The sequence below is a fragment of the Canis aureus genome, chromosome 20 (genome assembly GCF_053574225.1).
Source record: "Canis aureus isolate CA01 chromosome 20, VMU_Caureus_v.1.0, whole genome shotgun sequence".
Classification (NCBI taxonomy): domain Eukaryota; kingdom Metazoa; phylum Chordata; class Mammalia; order Carnivora; family Canidae; genus Canis; species Canis aureus.
Genome location: NC_135630.1, coordinates 29,135,551 through 29,153,380, shown reverse-complemented (window position 1 = coordinate 29,153,380; position 17,830 = coordinate 29,135,551). Strand labels below are relative to the sequence as shown.

The 17,830-nt window shown below is 38.5% G+C and overlaps 1 protein-coding gene and 1 long non-coding RNA gene across 4 annotated transcripts in view; one reads left to right on the top strand and one right to left on the bottom strand.

The window, feature by feature from the left end:
• The window catches only part of LOC144291618 (uncharacterized), a 39,218-nt gene extending 38,529 nt beyond the window's left edge, over positions 1-689 (bottom strand). The window contains exon 1 of the long non-coding RNA XR_013358972.1: positions 16-689. This is a non-coding gene — a long non-coding RNA (uncharacterized LOC144291618). The remainder of the gene's footprint in view (positions 1-15) is intronic.
• Positions 161-17,830, top strand: part of UGGT1 (UDP-glucose glycoprotein glucosyltransferase 1) — a 122,998-nt gene continuing 105,328 nt past the window's right edge. For 2 of the 3 annotated variants that reach the window (XM_077861219.1, XM_077861218.1), the window contains exons 1-4: positions 163-372; positions 5,731-5,866; positions 10,164-10,246; positions 11,548-11,678. In XM_077861219.1, coding sequence (XP_077717345.1) covers positions 5,745-5,866; positions 10,164-10,246; positions 11,548-11,678 — 336 coding nt within the window. In that variant the 5' untranslated portion in view covers positions 163-372; positions 5,731-5,744. Of the gene's footprint in view, positions 373-5,730; positions 5,867-10,163; positions 10,247-11,547; positions 11,679-17,830 lie in introns of all 3 variants that reach the window. The other variant, XR_013358971.1, reaches the window with a different exon arrangement.

The following is a 17,830-nucleotide window of genomic DNA, read 5'->3' as shown; positions in this document are numbered from 1 at the left end:
TCCCCTCACCCCCACCTCGCCGCTCGCGGCCGGCACAGAGGAAGGCGGGGCCTCCGCGATAAAAGATGGCGACCGCCGACGCTCTGGGCTGCCCCGGCCGCACTCGGCAGCCGGAAGTCCTCCGGCTCCTGCCAGCAGGAAGCGGAAGTAGGAGGCGGTCGGCAGTTGGGCTCTTGCTCTGCGAGACCGGCTAGTGAGCCGAGCCGCGGGAAAGGCGCGTGTCGGCCGCTCACTGGCGCAGCGGCTGCGGTTGCCGTCACCGCCCCGCCCCGGCGTCGTCGCTGGCATCGTCGTGGACTGAGCGGGGCCCCAGCCTGGGCAGGAAGCGGGCCTCGGGCACCGCGTGTGTCGCGGCTGCGCTGCCGGTGACAGGTACCCCCGGCGCGGCGTGGGGAGGTCGGGGGGACGGGGACGGGGTCCGGGACGCGGGGCCACCCTGTGCCCCGGTCACCTTGAGCTTCCGCTTCTTCCTTGACTCAGGGTCTCCTTCCGTGTATCCGTCCTTCCCGGATTTGCGAGCGTCCGGAGTTGCCCTCGGCGGTTTTCAGGGAAGGTATCGCTACTGCGAGAGTAGCGGCTTGGAACCTTCCTTGGAGACCGTGTGCCCAAGTGCAGGAGGTGGGGGAAGTGCCCCGACCTGAAGGTAGACACGCCTGAGCCCGCGCAGGGGCAGGACTCCGAGTGGTGAACGCCTGGGTCTTTTTATAGGTTTCTATTTTCTCTGAAATGAATTCGGGGGATGCCTATTGGCCGTCGCTTTCATTTAAATGCGAGGATCCGTTGGCTAGAAATTGGATGATCCACTTTCACTTTTTGTGGGGCCTGCCAGAAGAAGATCTTCGTCCATCGCCAGTAAATTATGGATGTGAACTGTTCCTCGTTGGCCAAAATCTCTAGATTGTTTTGCATTTCTTACCCGATTCGAGAACTCGCATATTTTGTCCAGTTAAAGTCCGGAGATCTTCTACCTTGCTGTGCTACACTGTGTCGGAAACCTTCATCCTGCACTTGCCAGCGAGATTTAGTGTGATGTTTAAAGACACTTAAAATAGTTGCTTTACGACACCACAGAATTTGGGTAGCCTTTTCACTCGGCTTGCTTTTGACAAACTTAGTTGACACTTATTTTTTAGAAAAAGATCTTATTTTTACAGAGAGAGAGAGAGAGATAAGTGAGGGCGGAGGGAGAAGGGAAGAGAGAACCTCGAGTGACTCCGCGCTGCGCCTGCAGGGGTGAGGGGCTTGGTGTCAGGACCCTGAGATCACGACCTAAGTGGGGATCAGATTCTGAGTTTCACTGAACCACCCAGGCGCCTGACGCTCATTTTTATTAAAGGAAGTAAACCTTGCTTCTGTACAGGAGCGAAGCAGCTTTACAGTGCACGTTAACTTAAGGGGAAGATATTGAACTATGTGGAAAATTCTGTTAGATCTTTTCTGCAGTTACCTGTGACAGTTTTCATATCAGATGTATAGTAACTACTTTTGTGAAAAATTAGATTTGTGTGGTTCACAGCAAATGGTTTTGCTAAGAGTTATAAATGCATATCAATTTTAATTATTTGGGAAGTAAATTTATTTCTTAAGGGTGTTTCCTAATATTTTACCTCACTGTTATGTATGTTGGAGCTCAGATGGGTGTCTATAAACTTGTAGAGAGCAAGTTGGTTTTTTGAGTTTGATAGCATTATCTTCAGTTTAGATAGAATAAGAAAAAGATTTAGAATTTTATGCCTCTTCTGTTTCCCAAAAACTGAAAAGTGTTTTCCACAATACAATTTTTGTTAATATTTCCATTATCTTACTGTAGATCATTAACCAAGAGATAGTCATTAATTTAAATTAAGGAAAATAACCTACAGACTAGATTTTACAAATAATACACTTAGGCCTAGGATTTATTAAAGAATGTTTTAATTTACCCACCACGCCACAAGCATTATGCTTGTGATCATGCAATGCCACATTGTAAATTCTGACAGCTATTATTTCTCACACTTTTTATAGTAATTAGCAACATTTAAAGACCACTAGGATCAGAGTGATAAGATTCTCATAAAATGAAGGCATTGTCAAACAAAAGGCCACTTCAGCGAAGTTCTTACTTATGCTTCTCTAAAACAGTCTTTCCCTGTAGTTTTACCTGTGGCATCAAAGATGTAGGGTTTGGGTATGAAAGCTCTTTTTTTTCTGTCTTTTTTTTTTTTTTTTTTTTTTTGGAGGGGGGTTATCTTAACGGGTGCTATATCTTGCCCCCAAGAACTCTATCTCTTTTTAAACAGTTCAAGGGGATTTCTAGGTAAATCTTGGTGCACAGAGTTTTCGTTTTAACCATCCTTAAGTCCTAGGCTTTTTGTAGCATCTTTCTTCTTGGTGTCACACTCCTATTTGTTTTCCTTCCTTCTTTAAGGAATGAAGTCTGTATTTGTTTATTTCATTTTGAGTACCTCCTATGTTCCAGGCATTATGCTAGGCATGTGACTCTGACAGACAAAACTCCCTGCTCCTGAGGAGCTCACATTCTGTCCCTGAAGCAAGCCTGAATACAGATCTGTCAGGCTGGTTGGTCAGTTCACTTTGGTCCCAGCTTCAGGCTGGCATGCTTGGTTTCAGGTTGAAACTCTGCCTTCCTCATCTACCTGTGTCCCAAGGACTCTGCCCCTAGAAAGTCCTTGGATTTGCCTTGGTTCTCACAAGAAAGCTCTTTGCTCAGTCTGGGACCTCACAGTATGGATTCTTACCCTTCCAAAACCAGAGAATCGGGAGATAGCATGATAATTGTAAAAAACAGGCAGGCAGTTGTGGATTCCAAGCATTGCTGTTCATTAGGCAAGTTACTCAGCCTCTCTGAGCTTCCATTTTCTTATTTTTAAAGTGGGAATGAGAGTGTTCCATTATGCAGCATAGTTATAGAATATCTACTGTTTGCCAGGCAATGGTCTACTTGTTGTGGTGAACAAAGTGGACATGGCTGCCACCGGTCAGGGACAATAGTTTCCTGGATAGTTGTGTGGAAGGACTAGATATTATGGTATTTGCAAAGCACCTGACCCAGTGCTTGTCCCAGGCAGTTGCTCAGAAATGCTAATGTTCCCTAGTGGACCTTTTGTCACTCCCTTTTCCCTTACCACTCTGCCTGGGGTTGCTGGCAGTGCTGTCCAGTTTCCAGTCCAGAATCATCAGTTTTGGGATTACACATCTAGGCCCCTTTGGGACAAATTGTAAACAGAACTGTAGCACAGTACTACTGGAATATAGTTCATGTATTCTCTTTCCAGTTTAGAAGTTTCGTGACTTTGGGGAGGATTTTTTTCCCCCTAACCACAGAAAATGTATTTCCAAGACATCTTTTTTGAGCCCATGTGATAATGATGCATTATTATTCTATAATTTAGAAGGCGGTTTCTTATGAGACCATCTTTTTTTTTAATAAATTAATTTTTTATTGGTGTTTGATTTACCAACATACAGAATAACACCCAGTGCTCATCCCGTCAAGTGCCCCCCTCAGTGCCCGTCACCCATTCACCCCCACCCCCCGCCCTCCTCCCCTTCTACCACCCCTAGTTCGTTTCCCAGAGTTAGGAGTCTTTTTCTTCTTATGAGAACATCTTTTACTAGAACAGTTAATTTGGTAGAGTACTTGGCACTACACAGAGTGATTTTCATGTTGCTTTTTCATTCTCACAGTGTCCTGGTGTGGCAGATTCTGATATTCCTATTTCAGAGTCTGGGAGTCTAAGGGCCACAGGAAGTTACTAGGGAACTTGCTTATGGTTGAACTGCTAGTAAGTAGCAAACACAGTAATTTATCACAAGTCCCTTACTTTAAAAGGTTCTCTCTTTTCACTAACCACATTTTTCTATCATGCAGAACAGGTTTCTGAGGCTGCAGTCCAGGGACCTGTAGAGGAGGGTGTCTAAGAGTTCTTGAGTGGTCTGAAATTATATGTAAAAGTTTGGGTCTTTGCTTGCCCCTCTGCAGGAAATGTGTAAGTTTTGTTACGTTCTGAAAGGGCCACCCTCCCCACTTCCCCAACCCCCACTCTAGCCAGAAATCACTGCTAACAGGTTTCAGTGTCAGGGGTCTAGTTGGTTAGCCCTAGACTTTATAAACGTTGGTTATTTATATATTTGTGCTTATTTATAAATGGGATGTTAATATTATCAGTTAATTAAATCAATTAAGTGGGCAGTGCTTGAACTAAAGACTCTTAAAAGTAACGTTTCTATTTGGTTTAATTTATTTTTCTTTTGACCATTTGTTCTTTAGAGATATTTTGTGTTACTGAAGCAGGATGTTGGCACAAATAAATGTTAATGCTTTTTGTAAAAAGAGGATACTGACTGGTCCTACAAACAATAGCTTTTCCAACCAGTATCTCAAGAAATTGGGGTGAATTGGGGTGAGCCTTACCAGACGTTAGCCTGCAGAACGTGTTGGTTTGGTGTTTCCCACATATTTATGTCCTCTTTGGGTTTCCATGAAGTGGGTGGAATTTAGATGCTGACTTATCTAGTCCAGGGGAAGTCTGATTAAGGTTCTGTCAGGCAGACTTCTGAGATGAAAAATCAGGCCAAAGAAGCCTAAAGCTAGAGGCCTTTTTCTTTTTTATTTTTTAAGATTTTATTTATTCATGAGAGACCCACAGAGAGAGGCAGAGACATAGGCAGAGGGAGAAGCAGACTCCCTGCAGGGAGCCCAATGTGGGACTTGATCCTGGGACTCCAGGAGCATGCCCTGAGCCAAAGGCAGGTGCTCAATCGCTGAGCCACCCAGCCGTCCCTGGAGGCCTTTTTCTGAAATGATCTGGACACCTCAGTATGCTTGAGGAGGTTACTGCTGGGAGTTCAGAAGGCCTGCAGTCAATGGCCATGCCAATTTACCATCGACCCCAACTTCCTTATTTTGTAGATAGGGGCCCATTGAGTTCTAACATTTCTTCATTCTGTACCTTTGCTTTTACATTCAAGGCCCATCTGTAAGCTCCCTAAGGCTCCAATGACCAAACTGTGTAGCTTAGAGCAATGACAGTTTCTTGTCTGACAGTTTTGGATGCCAGACATTCTAAATAAAGGTGTCACAGGATCATGTTCCCTCAGAAGTCTGTAGGGGAAGGTCTGTCTTTGCTTCTTCCAGCATCGGCCAGCTCCAGATATTCTCTGGTTTACAGTATTCCAGGGGCTGCCCCTGTCTTTCCTGGCATTCTCCCTGTGTCTCTTCACATGGTGTTCCCCCTGCATGCCTGTCTCTCTCTCCACATTGTCCTTTTTTTGTATCACCAGTCATATTGGACCCACCCTAATGACCTCGTTTTAATGAGATTACCTCCGCTAAGACCGTATTTCCAAATAAGTTCATATTTCAATGTGCTGGGGTTAGGACTTTGGGAGGACACCATTTAATATCCATCATTTACATTTTAATCTACCTCAGCTTTATTTACTCTCATGCTTTGTAAAGTATGATTGTGTGCAACCACCTGGCTTTTATACCTGTGTATAGCATAGACTCCCCAGTAAATGAAATAGAGTCTTTGTAGGAAAGAGTATATGATCTACACACTTTTAGTCACTCAGCAAGTTGAAACCATGGAGATATTAGGTGCTGTTAAATTTCAGAAGCATTTCCATTTCTTTAATTTTCATGTTTATTTTGTGTCTTTAAGTATTAAGATTTAAATTTAAACATTTCTTTGTAGCAAAACCTTTTTTTTCCCCCCTTTTTAGGGGTTTGCAATAAAATGGGACTTCTGATTGTATTCATTGGACTATGGCTGTTTTCCTCAGTAAAGGCAGATTCAAAAGCCATTACAACTTCTCTTACGACAAAATGGTTTTCCACTCCATTGTTGTTAGAAGTCAGGTAAGAAGATGTCTTTTTTTTTTTTCTTTCATGTATTTAAGTAATAATGTAGGATCTGCTAGTGAGTATTCAGGAGGTTTTTTTAGGCAGTAAGATTGTCATCATCACATGCATTTGGTCAGCGCCTCTTTCGTTGTGCACTGTGCTGTATGCTAGTCAGAGGCTGTTAGACTATAGAATCTGTCGGTAGGATAGGATAATACTAATTCATAGAGATACTTAGGGACTTCTTTGGACAAATATATTGAATTGGTTACATTATCTTCTCAGAAACGTGTACCTGTGGTAATAAAGGAAGAGAGAGTTGTACTTAAAGGAATTTTTCAATTTATTTGAAAAAAGTTTTAAGAGGTGTTTAATAAAAGAAGGGAGCTTGGCAAGATGAGGGAGAGAGGGCATGTGCCTTCTAAGAAGTTGAAAGAAGACCTCGAGATAGAAGAGCACAGAGGGGAGGCTGAGGACACAGCTGGATTTTATCTGAGATGTACGTGTTCTGTTTTTTAACATCTCCAAAATTAAGAGACATTTTAATGAAATCAAGATGTTACCTTAAAATTAAAATTGGTAGCGTTTTCCTTTTTAGTGTTTCATAAAAACAATAATATGTCTTAAAATTGATGGTTATCTTCAAATCAATAAAATGCGATATAGTCAATGCTTTCTTGGGAGATTTTGTGTTACAAGTGTATTTTTTAGTTAATGTTTATAATATAATTAATCAGATACCCCTCTTTTGGTCAGTTTTTTGTTTATAGAGAGGAACTTATTTTTGTATCTGAAGTAATATATAGCTAGGACTTCTAGAGAATAGTTCTAAAGTATAAATTTAGGTAGATTGAATGTCAAGCAGTTGGTAAATCTCAGATTCTGATAGTGCTAGAAATTTGAACTGTTGCATTACTTTACTTAATTTTGGTCTGTCTTTGTACTCTTCAACTTAGAATTATGTCTTCTAACATTTCCTCCTTTTAATCCCTAGAAAAATGTGAATGAAGAGTTTTTGTTATGTTGACTGTAGTTATGAATAGCTGCATCTCCTAAGGAAACAGCTTCATTTGGTATTGATAAGAAGGCCAGTGGGAAAATAGGACTTGTAGGACCTGATTTTGGCTTGCTGAGGAGCCTCATGGGCTTTTTGCTGATCAGCACTCTCTGTGCCTCCCTTTTCTCAGCAATAAAATGGCCAAAAGAAAGAATTCCTACTGCATTTATTTCATAGCAGGGTTACAATCTGATCAATGGGTTCCAGTATCAGAACTTTATTAGATAGAGGATAGTTATAAAAGTTAAGTGACCAAAGGTTGTTTGACATCTAAACTGCCTGAGCCGGGACTTAGCTGAACTCTTTTCCCCACAATCCTATTTTGGATGATTTGTCTGGTATAAATCTAAGTGTTTGAGATTTACTGTCACTTTCTAAATAATTTTGTGTAGTTAACTGTAACAGATGTTTTATAATACTCTGCTTGACATTCCTTAGTTCCACTCGGTTGTTCTCACACTAATTTTTTGGTTTTTGTCTCATTGTCTCAGAAGATTCTTATGGTACATACTTATGGGACTTTTGAAAAAGTATGTTAAAACTGTCAGCCTTAATTAATCCACTTTTTTTTTTTCTGTTTCTTTGATCTCTGTGAAGTGGATAGTGTATACCACTTCCTTCACCAACTTTCCTCTCACAAACATTGCCCCTTTTCATAATTTCCTGGCCATTTGCCATTTTGGTTGGTTATTTTTAGTTCTCTTCTGTGGCTATTTGCAGACAGTTTGCCAAGGTAATGGGACATTTAGGCAACTCAGAAATAAGTTGTGCATATTTGAAATCCTCAATATTTACCTCCAGAGTTAGCTGAGGCCACCATTCTTCCCTCCCAGGTCCATGGCAGACATCAGTGGCGGATCACAGCACCGTCCATCTGAGTGAGGGTGATGGGACAGAATATTTTTCTACATATTGAGGCATGCGGCTACCACAGATATTTTGCCTTCCCTGTATCTAGCCCTTAGGGACTAAAAATATTCCCATGTATATTTTTAGATTAGGCGTGATCCTGTTGAAGCGGTTGTAGCTTTCTGGTTGTTCATGAAGTGATACATATTTAATTGAAGTAGAACACTGAATATGTTTTGAACAGCCATAGTGACTAACAAATATTGTATAAGTAAAGTAGTATTAAAATTGAAACCAATAATCATTTATTGAGCACTAGATACTATAATGGCCCAAGAATGCAGCATGATAGAGATAAATCAAATAGATTTGAGTTTGCATTCCAGAATTTTCATTTGCTATCTCTGTGCCCTTAAGCAAATCAGTAACCTCTCTGAGTTGTAGTTTTATTCTAAAAATGGTTATAACTCAGAATGGCTTTGAGGCTTTAAGGACATGGGTGAATATGCCAAGCATAGTGCCTGTTACATAGTATGCCCTCCTTAAATATTCATTTCCCTTCCCTTTCTAGTTCTGTATGGAAGGAAGACGAGTTCTGATCTCCAACAACTTTGGAAATCTAGAAAACAAGTTTGCTACCAGATTTATGCTATCTGGTGGACATTCAGGTGGTTTATAGTTTTTTTTTTTTTCTTTTGCCATAATTGAAAACTTTTTATTGTGATCTTTCAAAACATTTGTAAGTGGAGAGAGTGTGGTACGTATAATGTGCTCTCCCTCTACCTGTCACCCAGTTTTAGCAATTATCAACAGAAGTCCAGTAATCTATCACCATCACTGCTACCCTCCTCCCTTATCCTACTGGAATATTTTAAAACAAATCCTACACATCATATAATTTCATCTGAAAAACTATAGATGTTTTACTCAATGGAATAAGAAGCTAAAAAAAAAAAAGAAAAGCAAACAAACTGAATTATATTGTAAACAGATGGCAGCGTTCCTTTTAATAATATCTTGTATTGTTCTTACTGTTTTTGGATTAATTCAGTGGATCTAGTAATTAATTTTCTTAAGACTGTTTGAAACTTAGATGTTGTAAGACTTATTTATGCAGTGGGATGAAGAAGAATGTGTGTTTCAAGTTTTCTTGTAATTATATGAAGAGCATATATGTATTTGTACATGGCCTTTACGTGGAGGGCCTTAGCTTCAGTGAATTCTTCTCACCATTACAACCTTTGAGTGTATTATCCCTTCCCTGTCTTCCACAAACTTATCTTGTAGACGCAGCTTTAATTAATTAATTTAGTGTTTATTTGCATATTACAATCTATTTGTCTTAGTATCTGTTTTCTTAGACCACAAGCTATTATAAGGCTAGTATGTTTTTCTTAGTTACTAGAAAGCCTAGAAAAATTCCACATTCAAGGAGGTACTAAAGTATTTAATACATTATGATAATGGGTATTTTCAGAAACCTATTTTTAGAGAGGCTGTGTATTACCAGGAAATGTTTCTTATTTTTCCCATATTTCTGTGTCTAGCTGTGGAGTAGAGTGAGAGTTGTACATCCCAGTGTTGGCAAGTAATGGGAAAGTCTTCCTTTGGCTAGGTAAGCTGAGATCCAGATCTGTAGTTTGCTTTAAGAAGTGAAAGATCACGCCTACATTGGTATTCTATCTCAGAGAAGAGAACCAATTGACATGAATCATTCAATCAGTACATGTGTTTTCTTTTAGGGATTTTATACTCTCCAATGAAAGGAAATTTAGAATGGCCATTATTTTAGATCTGTAAAGTCAAGAAAAAATGAAAGTGGTATTAAGTTCTAAGAACTTTATTAAACTGAAATTTGGTAATCTTGAAAATTTGGATTTATGGATGTTAAAAGATTACAACATGCTGCCTTTAGTCTCCTAGAGATTTTTCTAGGGTTCATATTTTCCTTGGGAGAATCTTAGGCAAAACATATTTTTTTGTTCTTTATGAAGTCTTTCAGAAAATAAATGAGCAGAACTAGTACCAGAATTATCAGTTCTTAATTCTGCTTCTACTACCAGCAGCATTATCACAAAACAGGGTTTCATAAGCTTTATTTATATTGGGACTCCCTTCTTGTTACATTAATCCAGGTTTCTTAAGGAATACCTATTAAGCTATTAATAGAGTAAGTGAATAAGTTACTAATAAGCTAATTAGTTATAAATAGCCAATACGCTAATAAGACTTGCTTATCATTAGGATATATATTATACATGCTTGTGTATAATATATGTTATAAAAGCCAAACTGTGGACATTTGTATACTTAAAAACCTCTTTTTGCTCTCTTTTGTAATGTAACTTATATTAGAGGATTTTATTAAGTTATTTTATTTCTGATATTTCCTCCCTTTTCTCCCAGTGAGTTTTTAGCAGAAGACAGTCAAGAGAAATTTTGGAATTTTGTAGAAGCCAGTCAAAATATTGGATCATCTGATCATCACGGTAAAATTGAAGCAAATGCTTCTTTGACTTTGGTATCTGGGAAAATGTTAGGAAAAAACGCTCTCTTTCATAGTATTTGTGGCATGGCAATTAATGGAAAACGTTTTTATTTTTAATGACTAGAGCTGTGATGGTAGCCTGCAGAGCCAATACTAACTAATACTTCCTTCTGAAGCAGTTTATAACTTCTCCTATAAGTACTGTTTCTTCCCCACTTTGTCTTTGTTCTTTTGTGTTCTTTTATTAGAAGTGCTGTATAAATGTTTTGTAGAAGTCAAATTCATTTAAAATCATTTAGTATTAACATAATTACCATCAGTTTTGATTCCCTTTTTCTTTTGTTATGAATTAACTATACAACTTACCTGTTATCTGTTAGGTTTATTATCATTAATTTAGTGCCATTCACAATGTTTCCCGTTAAGCCTGCCAGTCACCCACAACTTGAGTGTCAAGGTATCAAATTCAGGACAATGTAAACTGTATCACTTGGAGGCTGTTAGTAGTTAAGTTTTTGGGGAGTCAAAGTTATACATGGACTTTTGACTGTGGGGCAGTTGATGCCTCTAAACTATGTTCAGGGGTCAACTGCCGGTTGTTTTGTACCTTGCACTTTAAGAATATATCCTGGGGATTTTTTCATACTGGTACATGTAACTTTTCTCCCCTCTGATAGTTTGTTTCAATTGTTTAAATATGCTTCTCCCCAAACTACCATTTCCTTAATATCCTTTAATACTTTGTACTTCTCATTATACAGCTCAGTTTTGTTGGGTTATTGATTAAGTAATAAACATGTTAGCATTGGGGATACAAAGATACGTTTGAGCCCCTCTTGGGGCTCAAAAACTATTTTGGGAGGGGTGGATAGTGAATAAATAATTTAGTATCTGATGTGATAAGTGAAAGAGGTAAGCAGAGAAATATTAAGGGACCAAAGAAGAGATGTACTTGGTCCAGTGAGGCATGGGGTAGGGATTGGGAGTGACTTTGCAGAGTGAGTAATGTCATAACTGAATTCTTCCAGTGGAGATTAAGTAGAAGTTAGTCATCCAGGTAAGTGGGACACTTGCAGTCCAGGTAGAGGGAATAGTGTGAAAAAAGGAAAGAAGAGAGGAAGAGTCCAATTACTTTGTGTACTCTAGGGAATTCTAAGCATTTGACAATAGTTCAAGATAGGATAGTGGTAAAATTTTGCCATCATATACCTTTGTAACACATAGCTTTATACTTTGTGAACTATCTTATTTGGGTATGTCTAGTCCTATATAGTTACTTTGGTTAATTTGTTCCTTTGACAGGTACTGATTATTCCTATTATCATGCAATACTGGAAACTGCATTTCAGTTTCTGTCCCCTCTACAGCAGAATTTGTTGAAATTTTGTCTGTCCCTTCATTCTTATTCGGCTACAATTCAAGCTTTCCAGCAGGTAAGTTCAGTGCTTAGAGATAACAGTATTTTTTAGGGGTTGTATAACATGATGATTGGATATATTGGGGTTGTCCTGGCATTGTGTTACAGAGCTATAATTTTTCTGTGTGAAATTTCTGACGATTTATGATTTGTTTATAAATAGAAAGCAAAGCTGACATTAGATCTTCAGATCACAGGTGTTTTTATTTTTTATTTATTTATTTATTTTTTAATAACATAATTTTGTATTGGTGTTCAATTTACCAACATACAGAATAACACCCAGTGCTCATCCCGTCAAGTGTCCCCCTCAGTGCCTGTCACCCACTCACCCCCACCCCCCGCCCTCCTCCCCTGCCACCACCCCTAGTTCGTTTCCCAGAGTTAGGAGTCTTTATGTTCTGTCTCCCTTTCTGATATTTCCCACACATTTCTTCTCCCTTCCCTTATATTCCCTTTCACTATTATTTATATTCCCCAAATGAATGAGAACATACACTGTTTGTCCTTCTCCGATTGACTCATTTCACTCAGCATAATACCCTCCAGTTCCATCCACGTTGAAGCAAATGGTGGGTATTTGTCGTTTCTAATGGCTGAGGAATCTTCCATTGTATACATAAACCACATCTTCGTTATCCATTCATCTTTCGATGGACACCGAGGCTCCTTCCACAGTTTGGCTATTGTGGACATTCCTGCTATAAACATCGGGGTACAGGTGTCCCAGCGTTTCATTGCATCTGAATCTTTGGGGTAAATCCCCAGCAGTGCAATTGCTGGGTCGTAGGGCAGGTCTATTTTTAACTCTTTGAGGAACCTCCACACAGTTTTCCAGAGTGGCTGCACCAGTTCACATTCCCACCAACAGTGTAAGAGGGTTCCCTTTTCTCCGCATCCTCTCCAACATTTGTTGTTTCCTGCCTTGTTAATTTTCCCCATTCTCACTGGTGGTATCTCATTGTGGTTTTGATTTGTATTTCCCTGATGGCAAGTGATGCAGAGCATTTTCTCATGTGCATGTTGGCCATGTCTATGTCTTCCTCTCACAGGTGTTTTTAAATAAAAAAACATAATTTGCACTCATTTTCATTTAAGAAGAAAGAAAAAATATCCACACAAAGACGAAACTACCAGACTTCATTTATACAACACAGCATAGGAGGTATAGTCTTGCTAAACCAATTGACTGTAAATCTGGATCACAGCCTTTAGATCTAAAGTTCACAGGAAAAAAAAAGTTCACAGGAAATACAGGGGATGGGAAATATGAAGCAGGATCACAGGGGTAATAGGAAAATCCAGAATGTAGGAGACTTTGTAGTAAAATAGTCTATTACTTCAACAAATATGTTATGAGGAAAGAAAAGAAGGAAGGAAAAACTTCAAGGGAGACTTAAAATATGTATCTGCTTAATGCAGTGTGTGGATCTTGTTGGAATTTGAGTTGAACCAGACTCTCCTTGTATAAAAAAAAAAGTGAGAGACTCAAAGATGAGCACATACTGATCATATATTTGATGTAAAAGAAATGTTAATTTTAAAATCACTATTTTATTATAAAATAAAGTAGGCATAGAAAACCACTCACATGAATTATATTGTGTAATGAATTTTTGCAAAGTGAGCACTTGTAATTTTCCCCCAGATCAAGAAGTAGAGCTTAGCCAGGCCCTCTGGCAGCCTACCCTTCTTGTGCTCTGCTCTCATTACAGCCACATTTCACCCTCAACAGGAACTACTTTATCAACCTCTGTTGAAATGACTTGCTGTGTTTCTTTATCATTATGTTGTCTAAGAGTGCATATCTACACAGTAATTTAGTATTGCTCAGTTTTAAAAATTTTGATAATGTTTTTGGTGGGTGGTGCTGAATTTATAGGTTCTTCCTCTCTTTTCTTTGAGTGACACGAGCTGTTGGCCCTGTAAATTTTTTCAGTCTGTATTTTGGTGATCACATACTCATGATGCAGTTCAGCTTTTTTTGTCCTCTGTTTTTTGCAAATTGGCAGCTGATCCAGAGGCTCAATGAGAATTGTGGCTTTTTTTCCCCTTCGGCAAGTGTATAGGTAGTACACTGTTTCATTAGGAGACCTCTTTGATTTAGCAGCCATTACTGCTCTGTGCTTAATCTATTAATTCTTTATGTTGTAAAGTGGTGACTCTCATTCTTGTGTTGTTGTTCCTGGAATATGGATTTAAAGAGGTACCTCTCCTCACCTGGTACTGTTCACATGGGGATGGCAGAGTACATGCTTGATTCTTTCCTGTTGTTTACCAGGTTTTTGAATGAGTTTGATTCACTAGCATCTTTTTATTTTAACCATTTAAGTTTTTTTAAAAATTGTTTATTTATTCATGAGAGACAGAGAGAGAGAGAGAGAGAGAGGCAGAAACACAGGCAGAGGGAGAGAAGCAGGCTCCATGCAGGGAGCTCGACGTGGGGGACTCAATCCCAGGTCTCCAGGATCACGCCCTGAGCTGAAGGCGGCGCTAAACCACTGAGCCACCCGGGCTGCCCAACCATTTAGTTTTTTGGTTCAACTTTTTTTTTTTTTATTGTGGGAAAATGTACATAATGTAAGATTTATCATCTTGGCTGTTAATTTAAGTGTACAGTTCAGTGGTATTCAGGACATTCTTATTGTACAAGCATCACCACCATGCATCTTCAGAACTCCTTTCATCTTGCTACACTGAAACTATATACTTCTCAAATAATAACTTCCCATCCCCCATACCCACCCTTCCCATCCCTGGTAACCATCATTCTACTTTCTATCTCTGAGTTTGCCCATTTTGAATACCTCCTTCAAGTGGAATCATAATGGTGTTTGTCTTTTTGTGTCTGGCTTATTTCACATAGCATAATGTTTTTAAGGTTCATCCATGTGTGGCATGTATCAAAATTTAATTTCTTTGTATAACTGAATAATACTCCATTGGATGTATAGAACACATTTGATTATGTATGTCCTCTGTTGATGGACATTTGGATTGTTTCTGGCTTTGGCTATTGTGAATAATGCTGCTTGGAACATTGGTTTATGACTCTGTATTCAGTTCTTTTGGGTGTGTACAAAAGAGCATAATTCATGGATCCTGTGGCAATTCTGTGTTTAACATTTTAAGAATTACCAAACTTTTTCACAGCAGCTGCACCATTTTACATTATCACCAGTAATGCTCCAGGATTTCACTTTTTCCACATACTTCCCAACACTTTATTTTCTGTGTTTTTGATAATAGCTGCCCTCATGGATAGGAAGTTGTGTCTTGTGGTTTTGACTTTCATTTCCCTAGTGACCAAGGATGTGGGGCTTTTGTCCTTATTGGCCATCTGTGTATCTTCTCTGGAGATTTGCCCATTATTTGTTTTTACCTGTTTCTCAGGTAGATTATTTGTTTTTGTGTTGTGGTAGGGTTTTTTTTTTTATATATACATTGGGTTTTTAGTCACTTACCAGATATATGCTTTTCAAATATTTTCTCATGTTCTATGGGTTGTGTTTTCACTGTTGATGGTGTTCACTGATAGACAAAATTTAAAATTTTGATGAAATCTGATTTATCAATTTTTTCTTTTGTTGCCTGTGCTTTTGGTATTATATCCAAAAATCATTACCAAATCCAATGTATGAAACTATGTTTTCTTCTATAGTTCTGTAGTTACTGTATTAGCTCTCAAGTTAGGTCTTTGATCCATTTTGAATTAGTTTTTTTTTCTTTTTTTTTTTTTTGAATTAATTTTTGTATATGGTATAGAATAAGAGTCCATCTTCATTCTTTTGCATGTAGATACCTAGTTTTCCCAGCACCATTTGTCAAGAGACTGTCCTTTTTCTCTGGAATGGTCTTGGCACCCTTGTTGAAAATCAGTTGACTGTATAATATGATGGTTTATTTTTGGAGTCTTTATTCTATTTCATTGGTTTATATATCTTTATTTATGAAAGTACTATACTGTTTTGAATGCTGAGCTTTGTGTTAATTTTGGAAAACAAAGTATGAGTCTTCTACTGAGTCCTTTTGATGCCATGCTGGTAGTCTTTGATTGCTTCCTTCCTATCTGATATGTAAGTAGTTTCAGATTTATCTTGTATATCTCTGGCCCTAGATTTGAGATCAGTTATTTGTCTAAGAGGCTAATTAAAGTTCTTTGTTTATCTGTTTGTTGTTTTCTTTGGTGGAAATGGTATTTTAAGAGCCCAGTGAAAGCACTAGGGGTATTCATTGCAAATGGGTAGGTCATTGTTCTTAGGCCTTTTAAATGGATAGAGGTAGGAAGTGACTACAGGTATCTAAAGGCAAAATATATAAAGCTATGTATAGATGAAATACTTCATGAGTTCATACTGATTTTCCAATTCAAATTTAGGACTACTTTGTTATATCTTTATTCTTCCACACTAAGAATATTAGTTCTCAAAGTTATAAGGGATGATAGAATTAAACTATCTTATGGTTTACTTGTTTTATCCACATTACATACGCAGTAACCTTAATAACAGTAGTCATACCGTTTCCACAATTATGTTTCCTTTCCCCTTCCCTTACCCTTTTCCTTTCATTTCTGTTCTGTTCCATTTTTGAGTAGGCTTCATGCTGGGTGTGGAGCCCAAGGCAGGGCTTGAACTGAGATTAAGACCTGAGCTGAGAACAAGAGTCAGACTGAGAAGCCAACTATGCGCCTCCACAATTACATTTCCTATAAACAGTTAAAAATTTTTCTTTTGGCATAATGATTGCCATTTTCCCTTCTCCCATTTAAAAAAGTGAATATATTCTACCTAGAACATAGATATTTCATATTATACTTTACCCTTCAACACTCATTTAGTTGTAGTTCTATAAATAATTTATATCTTAATGCTCCCCACTAGTCCTTTTGCCACATGTCTCTAGTCAGTTGGCTTTTCTTTTTTTTTTTTTCTTTTCAGTTGGCTTTTCTGATTCTTGCTTCTGGTAGATTGCTCAAGAAGGGCTCAGGGGAACAATGTTTCCTCAGTTTTGCATGTTTATATATGTTAGATATAAACTCCTTAGTTTATATCTTCTTTCTTTGACTAAAACCAATTTCCTTTCCTTTTCCTTTTCCTTTTCCTTTTCCTTTTCCTTTTCCTTTCCTTTCCTTTCCTTTTCTTTTTTCTTTTCTTTTCTTTTCTTCTTTTCTTTTCCCTCCCTCCCTCCCTCCCTCCTTTCTTTCTTTTCTCTTTCTTCCTTCCTTCCTTCCTTCCTTCCTTCCTTCCTTCCTTCCTTCCTTCCTTCCTTCCTTCCTTCCTTCCTTTCTTTCTTTCTTTCTTTCTTTCTTTCTTTCTTTCTTTCTTTCTTTCTTTCTTTCTTTCTTTCTACTTATTTATTCATGAAAGACACACACAGAGAGAGGCAGAGACACAGGGAGAGGGAGAAGCAGGCTCCATGCAGGGAGCCTGATGCGGGACTGGATCCTGGGACTCCAGGATCGCACCCTGGGCGGAAGGCAGGCACTAAACTGCTGAGCCACCCAGGGATCCCCCTGAATTTCATTTTCTTTTAGCATAAAATCTTTCTGCAGAAAGTTGTATGATAATCTGATTTTCTTTCCCTTAAAGTCTCTTGCTCTTTTTGTCTAGAGGCCCAAAGAATTTTTAATATTTCTTCAAAGTCATAATTTATTAGAATAAAGCTTATACTTTATAGCTGGAATATAGCTTATACTAAATTCTAGTAAATTATGACTTTGAAGAAATTTGAAGAGTGATTATTCTGGGTTATTATTCCCAGGTATCCAGTATGTTCTTACTAATTCAGAGTTTCAGATCATTTTTTATTTCAAGAAATTTTTTTAAAAACTTAAAATAGTTTGTTTTAGTCCCTTGTTTTGGAATTCATATTATCTCTATGTTGAATTTTCTTTGCTTAGTTTCATTGTCACTTTCTCTGAATTGCTTTCTCTTTTCTTTCTTTTTTTTTAAAAAGATTTTATTTATTCATTCATGAGAGAGACACAGAGAGAGAGAGATAGGCAGAGACAGGCAGAGGGAGAAGCAGGATCCATGCAGGGAGCCCAATGCAGGTCTCGATCCCTGCACCCTGGGGTCATGCCCTGAGCCAAAGGCAGATGCTCAACCGTTGAGCCACCCAGGCGTCCCTATTTCTTTATCATTTTAAAATATTTTCTCTTTTCAT